The following is a 17,330-nucleotide window of genomic DNA, read 5'->3' on the forward strand; positions in this document are numbered from 1 at the left end:
GTTTTTATATGAATATATTTGAAGTAGTGAAATTAAATTAAGAAACTTTCTGTAAGTACCGTACTGCAATACTTTATTATAATATGCTGGTAGAAAAAAATTACTTCTTTCACAAAACAAAACGAACTACCTTAGTTTAGCCTAACATACATCAGTCTTCTACTTCATCATCATCAGCAGTGGTTTCAGCTGCTGTTTCCTGCTCACATTAAATTATTCTTGTACATTTCACTATTCATTCTTTTAACCATTTCTTTTTTATTTCAAAATCATGACAATTATAATTTGATATAATTCTTTTGTGTGAAGCATCCCACTAATAGTTTTAGTTGACAGTCTGTTTCTCAGTTTTGTTTTCATGAGATTTATGCTTGAAAATACTCACTCCACCGTTGCACTTGAGTGAGGCAAGCACAACAAATTAAGCATGAAGGTAGAGAGGTGTGGGTACATTGGCTCATTATCCGTGATCCACAAAAGGGGGGAAGGGAGGCGAAATACGCATTTACTACTTGATTCCAACTGGGGAGTGGAGGAGGGAAGGGAGGCCAAATACGTGTACTGAGTCTGATTTCTCGGGGGGAGTGGAGGGAAGGAAAGGAAGGGAGGGACATGTTACGTGGGAAACAAACAAGGGTATAGGAGGGTTATAAACTGAATAAATATTATTTATACTACTGTGGGCACTACATGCAGGCACTACCAGAGGCCTATATAGCTTCGCTAACCCCCCACCCCACCCCTTCTGCTCTGCTCACTCCCTTCCCCTCTAATGAATTTCGAACTACCAGTAACCGGGAAGTTTAATTTCTGGAGAAATTCTGGAGAACCTATCAAAATTCTGTAGATTGCAGCAATAATTCGGTATTTCATGAGATTCGTCGGAATTTCAGTAGATCTCATGAAATTTCGGTAGATCTGGCAACACTGCTGATGTACACTGTGTATGCGTCTTGTACTGAATGAGTCACGATACATGAATTAGTCAGGCGCCGTATAGACATCACTAAATATTATGTTCCCAATGATTATAATCTTAATAAAATAATAGGTTAGATATAATGATGTCTATATTATAATATTACAATAACCAATAATATATTGTGCGTGTTTAGCTATATTACGTATATGACATTAAATAATAAGCCAAAAGTGCATTAGCTTATCTCACTTGTTCTTGTGCAACCCTCAAGGACCTTTTGCCAAACCTTAGTCTGCAGGCTTATTCTCCGTAGTGAAAACAGTCATAATAATCACAACGCATTAATTAAAAAAAAAAGTAAATTCTGATTTAGGAATGACTGACTAAATGTATATCTAAACGTTGTCCTAAAATGCATCACAATGAATTAGTTTACATGCATATGATTCCCTCTAGAACCACACGTATTTGTTCTGGAGATGTGACGCATTTGTCAGTATGCCATGGAATTTCCCCTAAAAATATATCCAACCAAGATTCAACATACATCATCTTATCATCGTAACTTATCACTGACACACGCACATACAAAGGACTGTAGTAGCATCATGTACTTACTGTTATTGCTGGTATTGATGAACTATTGATCCACAAGCTCCGTTAGATCTATTAACAGACAAAGATAAAACTGACCAGCTAACAGAAGCTCACCACAATAAATACCCAGCAATGTGAGGCTTGGTGTGGCGCGGCGTGAGCAGGGGTGTGTGTGAGGTGTGGCAAGATGAATTTCCGGTTATCGTTGCCCAACATATCATACTGTAAACGTATGTAATGTATACTAATGTATAGTCACTTTGTTCATGAATTGAGGTGCGGTGAGGACTAAGGATGCTAAACTCCATAGCTTCCTTAGTGAGGAGTGGAGTGAGGAATAAGGAATGAGGGACAAGCATCAAGTTTGAAATGGTAAACTATGATATTTTGGTTCACTCAGCAAAATGTCGCGTTTGGAGTTCAATTTTATGGCTACACTTTAACATATAATGCTGTACAAGTTATGTTAATGCTAATAACAATGTATCGCAAATATTAGCGTGCTATGAGATCAATGTGTAAAGGAAATATTAGAATATCGTGACGTTCGTCATCGTTCTGTTGCAGCTATTAGAGTTGTGTATTTTGTTATTTGTTTTTGTTATATAGCAAGTTAGCTATTGTTATCTCTGTAAAGATTTCAAACATTTATCTTTTCACAGATAAAGCTTACTTGTTCTTGTGAATCTTAGCCTGACCCAACCTAATCTTAACCTGTCCCACGTACCCTAGCTAAGGCGGGTTTGCACGGGGCTGTTTATCCAGCAGACTGCTTGCAGGCTTGGCTGGGTGGCAGGCTGGCTGGTTGGCTGCGTGACCTCTGCACCAAACACCAATGGTCAAGATGGAGTTCTCGGACGAGCTGCTTGCTGTAATTGGAATTTTGTTGTTTGTAGAATAAGAAAAGAAGAAATTAATGATTGTGGCCTGTCTTCCTCAATGACGGTGTAAGAAAATAGGTAAATAGATAAATTCAGTACATATTTTCCACTTTTTATAGATAAATTTCGATATCTTATTCACATTATTCATTGTACATAATAGTACAATTAATGGTTATTACACATTTTCCAGCAGTGGTGCTACTGTTTTCAATTTCATATTGATAGTTGTGCAAATCACGGCTGCATCTCGCTCCCCAGGTTGTAAGCAGCAGGCAATTGCCTCACGGAACCGCGCCCCCCATCGCCCACCTTTCATTGGCCCCCTTAATTAATTAACTTACTCTTCCAGCATGCGGGTTGCAAGTTGGCGATGTCATGCAGTCTTGCACGTCTGGCAGCGAACACGGCGTCTGCAGCAGCGACGCTGAAAGGAAACCTTTCCGGAGACACGGACACGTTCCACCAGATAGCTAATTATCAAGCTCAGGTTATCTAGAACTCCCTCACTTATGAATTATGTTCATTGCCCAGATCTCATTAAGTAAATAGTGTGACCAAACATAACATAAAGGAACGAACAATTATGCCAATAAATGACTGTAGCCATACGTAGAATGGTGCAAGAGGACTGGGGGAGAAGTGGGGGCGTGTCTGTCAGCGTAAATGCATCCTACAAGTTCCAGCCAAGGAAAGAAAGGAACATGATGACGCAATAAACCTGTTTTATTGTTCAACATTCAATGTAATGAAACTATTGTGTACATAATATATTCTTTTTTATTTTGGGTTAAATAAGTTTATAAATTACTTGACTGAATTACATAGACAGTAAAAATGAAAAAAAAAGAAAGAAAAACAATAGAAAAAACTTGAGATAAACCTCACTCAAATTCTCCTGAGAAAGAGACTGTTCAGCAGCCAGCAGCATTGATTCCTGGAAATTTTATTTCGGTACGAAGCCTAAATCCTTACAGTACCATGACGTTATCTCTATATCATGCCTGCGTGCGTGTGGGGTATATATATATATATATATATATATATATATATATATATATATATATATATATATATATATATATATATATATATATATATATATATATATATATATATATATATATATATATATATATATATATATATATATATATATATATATGCACACAGCATATGTGTGTGTGTGTGTGTGTGTGTGTGTATATGGTGAACAGGGTCGTGGCACGTGCCACATGTATTCTACCCATTTCTTTCGTTTTCCTTCATACTTTTTTTTTTTTTTTTACTGTACAATATAGATAAAAGTTATCTTGTGCTGGACATCAGGACTTCCTGCCAATTTTTCGTGTTCTTACATCTTTTTTTTTTTTTTCGGTTTACGTCCGGTTCCCCTATTATATTAGGGCTAGGACGGTGCCTCCTGACAGAGGAGTCAGGAGGACTTTCGTTTTGGCATTTGGGAACCGTTACCCCGAGTGGATGCCCTTCCTAACCTCGGACCGTGGCCAGGATTCGAACCCGTGCGCTTCTTACATCATCTTATGAAAAAGTTTTGCGGACTGCTCCTCTGATCTATCTGCATGGCTCCCCTCCTCCCGTGGTCTCGCTGCGTAAGACTTTCTTCTTCCTTTCAACCCTATTCTGTCCTCCTCCCTCACACAGTAGCTAACCAGTTCTCTCAATCATTCATCACTTTCTCTGGCACACTCTGCAACTCCCTGCCTGCTTTCTTATTTCCAAACACCTATGACCGGAACTCATCCAGAGGGCGGTTTCAAGACATTTATCCCATTCTTTTGGCTAACTCTCTCGACCCTGTTCGGGAACTGGCATCTCAATGGGCCCTTCTATTCAATCGTTTTTGTTGCCCTTTACCAGTTTTCGTTTCGTACATAACCACGCCCCCTCCTCATCTTCTAACAACACAGACCTACCATCTCTCTCTCTCTCTCTCTCTCTCTCTCTCTCTCTGTGTGTGTGTGTGTGTCCCTTTTCATTAGCCCTGTTTTGCTGAAAGGCACAGCGTTGCAGTGTTGCATCTACATATGTGTACTTGGAATCCCCAGAACACTAAAACTGAAGACAGCTGACACGACCCCGTAAGTAGAATGAAATTTAAGGAAGACCATTACATTATTACGTCAGTGTTTGGCAATATTGGTTACGTCATTGTTGCTCGTGAAGAAACAAGCTTTCTCAAGTTACGCCCACACAGTTCAGGTGAATGTAGTAGTAGTAGTAGTAGTAGTAGTAGTAGTAGTAGTAGTAGTAATAGTAGTAGTAGCAGCAGTAGTAGTGGAAGTAGCAGTAGTAGTAGTAGTGGTAGTGGAAGTAGTATTAGTATCATTAGTAGTAGTAGTAGTAGTAGTAGTAGTAGTAGTAGTATCATTAGTAGTATTAGTATTAGTATTGGTCATTAGTGGTTGACTGTTGACTGGTACGGTACATAACTGAGAAGCAAATTGTAACGTACAGAACCTACTTACTTTTTTTTATTTCCTCTTATTTTCATTTCTAATCATTATCATTATTATTTATCTATTTTTATTTTATTTGAGAGAGAGAGAGAGAGAGAGAGAGAGAGAGAGAGAGAGAGAGAGAGAGAGAGAGAGAGAGATTTTGCTTCACAGAGTTATGTTCAATAGAATGAAAACAACAACACATGACACACATAAATGTAGGAAGTGTCTCCTTAAAGACCGCTAGAATGAGACATGAATACTACAGTAAATGTTTTATAGTTATAATGCAAATAAAAATCTTATTTGAATTGGTAATGGTAGATGAATAAATGGATATAAATGAATAGAAAAGTAGAAAGGAAGACTAGTACAGGATGAACTTCCCGGATTTCCGTAGTTCGGCAAACTCCGGCATTAATTTGATTTCGCGGGAGTATTTCAAAATTCCCAAAATAATGTAAGTTTGCGGGGAAATTTAAACTTGTGTTCCTTTAGCATGTGTCCTTCTGTATCCTGCATGCATATTTGCTTGTATGGCTAACATATATCATATCATAACAATGGTACAGTTATAGTGCAAGCTGACTAAGAATATGCAGGCTGTTTTTAGGGAGCTTACTTAAAGACCACTTGTAGTCCGGAATTTTTTCGAAATCCGCAAGCCTCAGGTCCAACATTTGCCGGATTTAAGGGGTTCAACCTGTATTTTTGATGAATTCTTGTGTTTTCATCACTTCTTCATATTCCTACCACATAAAAATGAACAGATGAATATGTGGAATCATTAAAAAAAAAAAAAACCCTAACAGACATCTACATGACAAAAATCACACTTCAAGGCTTCTTCATTCACTTATTTATCTATTTTTTCCCCTCTTCATGTTACTCTCGACTGGATGATGTCGACTAGCAGAGGAGGAACAGGCAACGGAATTTCCTCCACGTCTCCATAACTGCAGAACAAGTTTGAAGTAGGAAAACACTTTGCAGATCAAAGTAGGAAAATTTTTCCTTAACGTGGTGAAACTTGACACTTTTATTATACCGAAGTTTTTGAGTGTTGGTGGGGAAGGTATAGCTAGATTGAGATGTATATATACTTTGTGAATTTCTAATATATGCAGCAATTGCTACAGACTCTAATGACAGTCATAAATTATATATATATATATATATATATATATATATATATATATATATATATATATATATATATATATATATATATATATATATATATATATATATATATATATATATATATATATATATATATATATATATATATATATATATATATATATATAGATAGATAGATAGATAGATAGATAGATAGATAGATAGATAGATAGATAGATAGATGGTTAGATAGATAGATAGAAAGATTACTCATTAATCTATTTAATAACTTGGCGTGACAGTACATAGGCTACCCTGGATAATTTAGAGCGGCATCATGTCATTAGTTTTATCAGGACTCAAATATCTAAACTGAACGTGACTTGAGAACTGGCAACACCGCAGCTCAAGGTTATGGAGGACACCAGGCAGGCGGTGCCCTGCCTGGCCTGCATCCTGGTTGGTTTCACTGCCTGTTTATAGGGAATCCCTTTCCCACTGCCAATAACACACCGAGCTCTCTCTCTCTCTCTCTCTCTCTCTCTCTCTCTCTCTCATTGGAGACTGATGGAATATTTGCAATTGCTGCATGTATTCCAATACTCATATGAAAACGCTGCACACACAGCGTCCAGACACACAGAGCTGAGCCACCACAGGGTGTTAATCCGCTGCAAAAGAGAGAAAAGGACAAGTACTGCACTGTACGAAAATACAATAGACGCCAGGACAAACTTTGAACTATAGACGGAATCACCAGTGCCATGTACAACATTGAACAACTCACACTCAGTAATATCTAAATCCATCAGGGACAGTCAATAATAGCTAATATATAAGACAGTGGTTTCCAACCCCATGGTTGCGACCCAAATTAGAGTCTTATAAAAAATATCTTATTGATTCACAGCTGTTCACATTTTTTTCTTTTTTTTATAATCAGTCTATCATGTCAAGGAGAAAGAACTGCACCACACACCAGCAGCGTTGTCTAAAAATGAAAAGATTCAAAATGATTACGTGAAAAATATAAAAAAAAGTGTAAGTAAATTACATCCAAGTAAATCCAAACCTTTATATAAATATATTGATTGACATACATTGTCATTAAACAAACACAAATAACTGTCGTTTATAGATTCAACTGTTTGTTCAGATTTTTTCTGCAGTGTATTATATAGATGTCAATCTAGAATGCCCATTTGAGGGAACTATATATAGACGTGCGGATGGAAGTCAATACAGTCTCTGTATGGAAAAAGGTTTTATTTATTTATTAAACTGCATCCAGGAAGGAGTTAAGTAAGCTAAATGAAGTCTGAGAGGCTTGTAACGCGCGCGCACACACACACACAACACACGCCCGGTAGCTCAGTGGTTAGAGCGCTGGCTTCACAAGCCAGAGGACCGGGGTTCGATTCCCCGGCCGGGTGGAGATATTTGGGTGTGTCTCCTTTCACGTGTAGCCCCTGTTCACCTAGCAGTGAGTAGGTACGGGATGTAAATCGAGGAGTTGTGACCTTGTTGTCCCGGTGTGTGGTGTGTGCCTGGTCTCAGGCCTATCCGAAGATCGGAAATAATGAGCTCTGAGCTCGTTCCGTAGGGTAACGTCTGGCTGTCTCGTCAGAGACTGCAGCAGATCAAACAGTGAAACATACACACACACACACACACACGTGTATAACTAATTTATTGAGTTTCTATTCTAGAATAGTTGATAGAGTACAAGAGAGAGAGGGATGGGTTGACTGTATTTATTTGGATTTAAAAAAAGGCGTTTGACAAAGTGCCACATGCAAGATTACTATGGAAGTTAGAGGAGAAGGGTGGCTTAAAAGGAAGCACATTGAGATGGATAGAAAATTATTTGAGGGAGGAGAGAAATAAGGACGGTAGTTAAAGATATGAAGTCCAAGTGGAGAGCAGTAGAAAGCGGAGTGCCACAGGGGTCAGTATTGGCACCAATACTTTTCCTCATTTATATTAACGACATGCCAGAAGGAGTGAACAGCTACATAAATCTGTTTGCAGATGATACGAAACTGTGCAGAGTTATAAAGCAAAAGAGGATTGTGAAATACTGCAAGAAGACCTAAATAAGATCTGGGAATGGAGTAAAAGTGGGAAATGGAATTCAATGTGAACAAAAGCCATGTCATGGAAATGGGAAAGAGTGAAAGACGACCTGTGGGAATCTATAAGATAGGAGATGGAGTAGAACTGGAGAAAGTAAAAAGGAAAAGGACTTAGGAGTGACGATGGAAGAAAACAATCAACCAGTAAGCCATATTGATAGAATTTTTAGAGAAACATATAATTTGCTAAGGAATATTGGAGTAGCATTTCACTACATGGACAAAGAAATGATGAAGAAATTGATAAGTACTATAATAAGACCCAGATTGGAATATGCAGGAGTAGTGTGGACCCCTCATGAAAAGAAACACATAAGGAAATTGGAGAGGCTACAAAAAATGGCTACAAGAATGGTTCCAGAATTTGAAGGGATGACATATGAGGAGAGACTAAAGGCTATGGATCTACCAACCCTGGAACAAAGAACGGAGAGAGGAGATCTGATACAAGTTTATAAATTGATCAACGGAATGGACCAAGTGGATAATGAGAAACTGATCCTGAGAGAAGAATATGACATTCGAAGCACAAGATCGCATAGTAAAAAGCTGAGAAAAGGAAGATGTCTGAGAGATGTTAAAAAATATAGTTTCCCGCAAAGATGTTTTGAGACGTGGAACAGTTTAAATGAAGAAGTAGTGTCTGCAACGAGTGTGCATACTTTTAAAGTAAGATTGGATAAGTGTAGATATGGAGACGGGGCCACACGAGCATAAAGCCCAGGCCCTGTAAAACTACAACTAGGTAAATACAACTAGGGAAATACACACACACACACGCCGCGTAGTGTAGTGATTAGCATGGTCGACTCACACTCGAGAGAGTCCCAGGTTCGAGTCCCGGAAAGCGGCGAGGCAAATGGGCAAGCCTCTTAATGTGTAGCCTCTGTTCACCTAACAGTAAATAGGTACGGGATGTAACTCGAGGGGTTGTGGCCTCGCTTTCCCGGTGTGTGAAGTGTGTGTTGTGGTCTCAGTCCTACCCGAAGATCGGTTTATGAGCTCTGAGCTCGCTCCGTAATGGGGAAGACTGGCTGGGTGACCAGCAGGCGACCGTGGTGAATTACACACACACACACACACACACACACACACACACACACATTATCCTTGCCCACAAATGTGGGCAAGAACAATGGTACTACACAAAGGGCGAGTATGGACAGCAGAGGACTTCTAAGTACGAGTACTTATAGTCAACAAATTTACTATGCCACTAACATCTGTTTTCTGAATTGCCCTTTCATATTCAAGTAATGACGATCTAATATCTTTACTTACAAATCCGATAATCCTAACCAGTGAAGTAGATCATTCGATCCATTTACTGTTATATATAATATATATAATGCTGATCTGGAAATTACTCAGTCTTGTTTACGCTCACGATTCTTGACTACGACTACGTATATCCTAATATTTTTTCCGTTATTAGCACTGATAACGCAACTACTACTACTCTGTTTGCTATGAATATTCGTTCCATTTTTACAAACTTCCAATCCTTTATTGACCTAATCTTGACCAATACTCGAGTAAACCTTGATGTTTTAGGATTTACAGTAACCAGTCTTGACAACGATCTTATCTCACTATATCAACTACCAGGATACAAAATGTTTAAGAAATGTAGAAATCGTAATGGTGGTGGTATAGCTGTTTATATATCCAAAGACTATAATTCTAGCTTGTTTTCTGACTTTTCATTTACTGAACCGTACATTGAATGTTTAGGTGTTGAAAGTATTATAGCAAACAAAAAGTGTTTATTCATCTGTATATATAGGCCTCCCAGTGGTAGTGTCCAAAGCTTTCTAAATAGACTAAATGATACTTTTTCTACTGCTAACGATTACAATTATGAATGCATTTATATTTTTGGTGATATTACATAGATTTACTTAAACATGATGCTCATGTCCTTGAGTTTATTAATGATATGTATTTATACTCATTTTTCCCTCTGATTACTAAAGCAACTACGTAGAATAACTAATACCTCTGCCACATTAATTGATCATATCTGGGTTACAAAATCTGAAAATAATATCAGTAATTACATATTGCAGACTGATTTAACTGCTCATTTTCCAATTGTTTCTCAATTCACTAGTAATCATTCTGTTAAACTTGAACCAACATATATCACGAAGCGTATCTTGACACAATCAGCATTAGAAAACTTCAGTAATGATCTTTCAGAATTAGAAGGAGTGACGTCATGGAATCTAACTGACCTGACATGTCAAATGATTTCTTTATTAGTAAATTCGATTATTTATTTCAGAAACGCTCTCCAGAAAGAGGAATTAAATCTAATACCAAGAATGAACGTAGTCCTTATGTCACTCCGGCCCTGAGAAACACCATTAAGGAAAGAAACAGATTAGAGCGACTGGCGCGTAAGTGGTCCTTAACGTATGGTGAAGCGCATAGGAAATATCGAAATAAATTAACATCAACATTAAGAACTGCAAGGAATAATTTTTTCAGAGATGATTTAAAGATAAATCAAGGAGATCCTAAATGTCACTGGAGATGTATTAATCTTATACTTGGTAAAAATTCTCACTCGTCAAACAAACATATTGAATTATATCCTTTTTGTTCGGATATTACTAACAAGTTCAATGATCATTCCCTGGCCTAGCCAGTACTACATCTAAAAACACACCTAACAAGGGTTACCTCCAGTACTTAAATAAGCCTCTCTTATTTTCAATGTATTTACCTCCAACAAACTATCTTGAAATATGTAATCACCTACGCTCTATCACAACAAATATTCCTGGCTATGATGACATTCCACCGAAATTATTGTCACACCAGCACTCTAACCCATGCTATAAATCTGCCACTTTAGTAAAACTAAATTGTACTGACCCGTAGGGCTAGGCCTATAATCCATGCGACGTTGCCATATCTCTCATTTCTTCAAGGAAAACGAAATAACTGTTTTTTTTTATTTATTTTAATGCACGACTTCGCTAAAAAAAAAAAAGTATAAGTGATGGACAAGACATGAAGATGCCATAGGTAAATTAAATATAGTTAAAGTGCTGGTTATAAAAGTGAAAATGAGGCTGATAATTTACCAAATATTTACTATTATGTCCTCTCGAGATACCCAGTGTAATATAATGAGTGGGGAAAAGAAACGGTGATAAGGTTGTGATGCTGTGTGGTGTATATCTTGTTTGCACTGGGACAAATCCTCTTCACTGTGCCTTCAGATATACCAGCTGCATTTGCTGTCCTCTTCCTCGCTTGATTTATTGGTAAAAGTGGTCCTTGCAAGTTTTATTTATTAGTTCTGTAGACAAACGTCTTGGTTTGGCTGTACAACACACTGACGAGGATGCGTCAGTGTATCCTTCCATAGTGGCGACCAGAGTATATACAGAGAGAGAGAGGTATTCCATCCGCTTGGCTTATTGTGGTCTCGCCCGCGCATATGAGTCACCTGAGCCTCCTTTGACCGCCTCGCTCTGGGAGCCAGCGTTAAGTCAGAATATTCTTAGAACGCCGTTTGTTGATAATACTGTGATTAAAGAACCATGAGTAGTATAGGCTCAATGTTTTTGGTTGGAAATCTGGCAGAATGGCAAACAACACCCTACTGGTCAGTACAATTTAGTTTTACTATAAAAACCGGCATGTTTTCTAGTAAACTAAAAAGTGCAAAAGTAATCCCAATACATAAAAAAAAGGAGACAGGAGTGATATTATTAGTTATCGTCTCATATGTATACTTCCAGCCTTTAGCAAGATATTTGAGAAAATTATATCTACTGGTTAAAAGACTATCTGGAGATCAACAGTATCTAAACTGATTGCCAACATGACTTTCGCGCCAGTCGCTCTTCTGAGTCCGCAATTTTGCCAATTTAGTTTTACTATAAAACCGGCATGTTTTCTAGTAAACTAAAAAGTGCAAAAGTAATCCCAAACATAAAAAAGGAGACAGGAGTGATATTATATATCGTCTCATATATATATATATATATATATAAAAGACTATATATATATATATATATATATATATATATATATATATATATATATATATATATATATATATATATATATATATATATATATATATATATATATATATATATATATATATATATATATATATATATATATATATATATATATATATATATATATATATATATATATATATATATATATATATATATATATATATATATATATATATATATATATATATATATATATATATATATATATATATATATATATATATATATATATATATATATATATATATATATATATATATATATATATATATATATATATATATATATATATATATATATATATATATATATATATATATATATAAATGTTTAGGAGAAAAATCTTATTCCGTAGGTGTTTTTATAGATTTGTCGAAGGCATATGACACGTTAAAACATGACATTTTATTTGGCAAACTTAAACATATTGGCATAAGGGGTGTATCATTGAAATTATTACAAAATTATCTCACCAACTGGACACAGGCTGTTTATTGTAATTCTAAATATTCTCTTACTAAATCCATATCAGTAGGTGTTCCACAGGGGTCTATACTAGGACCAACCTTTTTTTTATTTATATAAATGATATAATCAAATCCAGCTCAAAAGTTATATTCACTCTGTAAACAGACGACATAAACTTGCTTATGAAAGACAAGGACATACACAATCTACACCTCAGAACTACATTTAATAAATCAATGGATAAAACGTAACAAACTAACACTCAATATAAGTAAAACTAACTATATTTTTTTCCAAAATCTGTCAGTAAAAAATCAGATCCAACCAATACTTCTTGAAGGTCAAACTCCGCAATGTGTCACTCAAATAAAAGTTTTAGGTGCATTTATTGATGATAACCTTAATTGGAATATTCGTATTGATAATGTATGCACGAAACGGTCTAGGATGTGTGAGATATTGTACAAGACGCGGAATCAACTCACAAATGAAGCCCTACTCAGTATTTACTATGCACTCTGTTACTCTTATTTCATATATTGTGTCTCAGTTTGGGCCTGCACTTGGCCCTCTTTCATAAATAGATTAAAGAAAATTAAAAAAAAAAAATTTTATGGGTAAATTCGACTCAACTTCTACAGTTTTTTTCTAATCATAAACTATTGAATTTCTTCGATAAGTGTTTTGTCCTTTTCTCCATCTTCAAATTCATTAAAAGATTTCCAAATAACAACCAATTTAAATATGTAGATTCACCGTATGCAACAAGAGGTGGGAACTTAAATTTGGAGTGCCCGCAATTCCGCACACAGTTATTCAAGCACAGCATATTTTACTTTGGTCCACAGTTATGGAATTTCTTGCCTGCTAATATGAAAGATATTACTAGTATCAGCTACTTTCAATTTAAAAGAAAAACCAAAGAACACTTCCTTACGTGTTTATATCTAGCAGCTTGCAGTCCATCATTATTGTATTGTATGATAAGTTTACCTTAATGAAGTATATAAATCATTCAGGAAGTATACATATGCGTATGTATGTACCCGCCATAGGATAGGTTAGGTACATTTCTCTAGTTACGTCGCGAGGACGCGACGGGTAGGTGACCGAGCGATGTACCCGCCATAGGATAGGACAAGTACATTTTATATAAGTGTATTAATCATTATAGAAATCTGATACAATCTTTCGTAATGTGGTGCAACGTGTGTGAATGCTGACCTCGCATTTTCCTTAAACAAGAATTGCAGGTGCTTCTCTATTTCATAAAACTAACTAGTAATTTGTTGCATTCATGATTGACTTAGATAAATAAACAAATTAATATAATCTCCATAGGTAGGATGCATTTTATATAGGTATCACTACCAGTGAGAAATAAGATAGCCGGCGACTGGGAAGTGCGGGGTGTGTCAAATGTGTGTGCGTCTAACCTGTGTGCTGTCGGGATTTAAGTGACTCTGTGAACTCGTGACATTACGAACACTTACCCGAGTTATAAGCAGGTTTTGTCGGGAATTTTGGGCTAAAGGATACTCTGTGAACTCGTGACATTACGAACACTTACCCGAGTTTTAAGCAGGTTTTCCGTATGTACTTTTTTTTTTTTTTTATACCATGTGGGCTTTTCACGGGAATTTATGGGCTAAAGGGGATACTTATTAAAGGCACCTCCTATTTCAAAGCCCACCCGCTAGGAAACCGTTGCCCCGAGTGAGGAAGCCCAACCTACACTCAGACCGTAGACAGGATTCGAACCCGTGCGCTTGGAGACCCCTCGGATCCCAAAGCACGCACGGATCCACTGTACCACGGCGGCCCCACTGTACCACGGCGGCCACACTTGTACGTGTGTGTGGACAGCACTTGTAAATTAGTACATAATATGCAAACTTTTATATACTGAGTTTTCCTTGTACACCTGGGTTGTTTAAAAACACTAAAACCACCAGTGAAACCGCTCGGCTGGACAATAAATAAAAATAATTAACTTAATAACTTTATGTAGGCCTACAGAATCTACAGTTGGCCTGCTAATCAAATAAAGTTAAGCTTCATACAACAAAAACACTTTAACATGTACGCACAAGTATTTGTATAGATAATGTGTTTAGAAATAGATAAATTCTTATGTATGTATAGTGTGCATGTGATTGGGTGGAATATGAACTTATTCTTGTATTTTTATTAATATTTTGCCAAGTGAAGTCTTCCAAAAGGGTCACTACATAGTTTAGTAGCTACATCTATCAGGGAGCCTTGGACCGATAGACCATACCAATGAACACATCTATTAAACCAATATATATGTATATGCAATGAAATGGCAATTTACTTTACTTTACACACACACACACACACACACACACACACACACACACACACACACACACACACACACACACACACACACACACACACACACACACACACACACACACACACACACACACACACACACCATTATTGCAGCCATCGTCAGGTGACCACGGAGCATCTACGTGGAACACACACATGACTCCTTTGCGGCAAGAGTCTACTTTAAACACTAATTGTGAATAATTGATGTCTCTTATGGGTACATTCTATAATACACAAGCCAACACCGTCACTATCCAAATGAATAACAGCGTCACAGGTAAACATACATTGCAAGTAACTGACTAAGATTTAAGAAAGAAAAGAACTTCAACGAGACAAGAACAACAACCTTTGTCGTGGTGCCGCTCGCCACAGTGACGTGTGCCAAACAGTGCAGCAGTGCAGTGTGGCAGCAGCAGTTTCCTTAAGACTCAGCTCGAGACTCTGCCATGCAAGTCTTCCTCTGACCAAAGCAATAAGCAGAAAATTTTCCATGGCTGAGGGAAAAATACACAGGCACTGACATTAGGCAGATTGTGTCACTCCAGTGCCATACACGTACCAGACAAAGAGGCGCCTCTTCCCTTCAGGCCTGTCAACGCCATCCTTGAGGTTCACTGTCTGTTGCTTCATCCAGGAACAGACATTTCTCAACGCAATCCACCGCCTCCTTTTGCAGTGTACAGTGCAGTGCCACCTTCTCAACTAACGGCGCCCACACATTATCAGCGGGCTTCTCTATCTTAGCTCCTGCCGTAAAACGCACTAGTGAGGTCCAACAACCCCATTAGTGACATCGACAGGCCTTCACCATTCAGTGGGTCACCCATCCAATCAGTGGTGGCTAGTCTGTTCACAATCACTGGAGACCACAGCCATGTGTGGTTCACTACAGCTTTCCTAACTTAAGAGTTCTGCAAAACCATCACAGGGGCTTAGTAAGAAGTAATTCCATGAACCTATCAGAGGGGCTTCAATAAATTTTTCCTTACTGAAGAGGTTATGCCAGCACCTTCCATAGAGTTCAGTGTAACTGTCTTTCACATCCCCATCAGAGATTCACTACAGCTCTTCCCTATGAGAGGGCTCTGCCAAGTCCCATCAATGTGGTTCTTACTTGTCCCTACTGAAGGGGTTCTTCCTGTAATATCACTAGTGGAAAGGTCCAGTATACCTCCTACTGAAGGGGCTCTGCAGCCCATCAGAAGGACGCATACATCCGTCCCCAAAGAATGGGATGAGTCAGCCCGTCGAAGGGGTTTCATACAGCTTTTCTTGTCTGAGGAGTCTGACGCATCTCCATCCACTGGAGGAGTTCCACGTGCTCCACCAGAGGAGTCTGACGCATCTCGATCCACTGGAGGGGTTCCACCTGCCACACACAGGAGTCTCACGCGTCTCCATCCACTGGAGGGACCCCACCTGCCCCACTAGAGGAGTCTGACTCGTCTTTCTCAACTGGAGGGGCCCCACCTGCCCCACCAGAGGAGTCTGACTAGTCTTTCTCCACTGGAGGGACTCCACCTGCCCCACCAAAGAAGTCTGACTCGTCTTTCTCCACTGGAGGGGTTCCACCTGCCCCACACAGGAGTCTAACGCGTCTCCATCCACTGGAGGGACTCCACCTGCCCTACCAGCGGAATCTGACTCATCTCTCTCCACTGGAGGGGCTCCACCTGCCCCACCAGCGGAGTCTGACTCATCTCTCTCCACTGGAGGGGCTCCACCTGCCCCACCCAGCGGATCTCTCTCCACTGAGTCTGAGTCTCTCTCCACTGGAGGGGCTCCACCTGCCCCACCAGAGGGTCTGAATCGTCTCTCTCCACTGGAGGGGCTCCACCTGTCCCAACAGAGGAGTCTGACGCGTCTTTCTCCACTGGAGGGGCTCCACCTGCCCCACCAGCGGAGTCTGACTCATCTCTCTCCACTGGAGGGGCTCCACCTGTCCCAACAGAAAAGTCTGACGCATCTCCATCCACTGAAGGGGTTCTCCCTGCCCCATCAGAGGAATCTGACGCGTCACCATCCACTGGAGGGACTCCACCTGACCCATCAGAGGAGTCTGATTCGTCTCTCTCCACTGGAGGGGCCCCACCTGCCTCACCAGCGGAGTCTGACTCGTCTCTCTCCACTGGAGGGACTCCACCTGCCCCACCAGAGGAGTCTGACTCGTCTCTCTCCACTGACTGAAGGGGCCCCACCTGCCCCACCAGAAGGGTCTGAGTCGTCTCTCTCCACTGAAGGGGCCCCACCTGCCCCACCAGAGGAGTCTGACTCGTCTCTCTCCACTGGAGGGACTCCACCTGCCCTACCAGCGGAGTCTGACTCAT

General features: G+C 38.8%; 1 protein-coding gene and 1 long non-coding RNA gene across 3 annotated transcripts in view; one reads left to right on the top strand and one right to left on the bottom strand.

Annotated features, from left to right (window-relative positions):
• Positions 1-1,741, bottom strand: part of LOC123516299 — a 15,538-nt gene extending 13,797 nt beyond the window's left edge. The window contains exon 1 of one of the 2 annotated variants that reach the window (XM_045275573.1): positions 1,634-1,741. In XM_045275573.1, the coding sequence (XP_045131508.1) occupies positions 1,634-1,735 (102 nt within the window). In that variant the 5' untranslated portion in view covers positions 1,736-1,741. Of the gene's footprint in view, positions 1-1,540 lie in introns of both variants that reach the window. The other variant, XM_045275574.1, reaches the window with a different exon arrangement.
• A 23-nt stretch (positions 1,742-1,764) lies between these two features.
• LOC123516300 lies at positions 1,765-3,220 on the top strand. Its single transcript, XR_006678154.1, has 3 exons — positions 1,765-1,891; positions 2,252-2,390; positions 2,753-3,220. It is a non-coding gene; the product is annotated as an uncharacterized LOC123516300 (long non-coding RNA).
• Positions 3,221-17,330: the final 14,110 nt, after the last annotated feature.

Source organism: Portunus trituberculatus, chromosome 40 (assembly GCF_017591435.1).
Source record: "Portunus trituberculatus isolate SZX2019 chromosome 40, ASM1759143v1, whole genome shotgun sequence".
NCBI lineage: Eukaryota > Metazoa > Arthropoda > Malacostraca > Decapoda > Portunidae > Portunus > Portunus trituberculatus.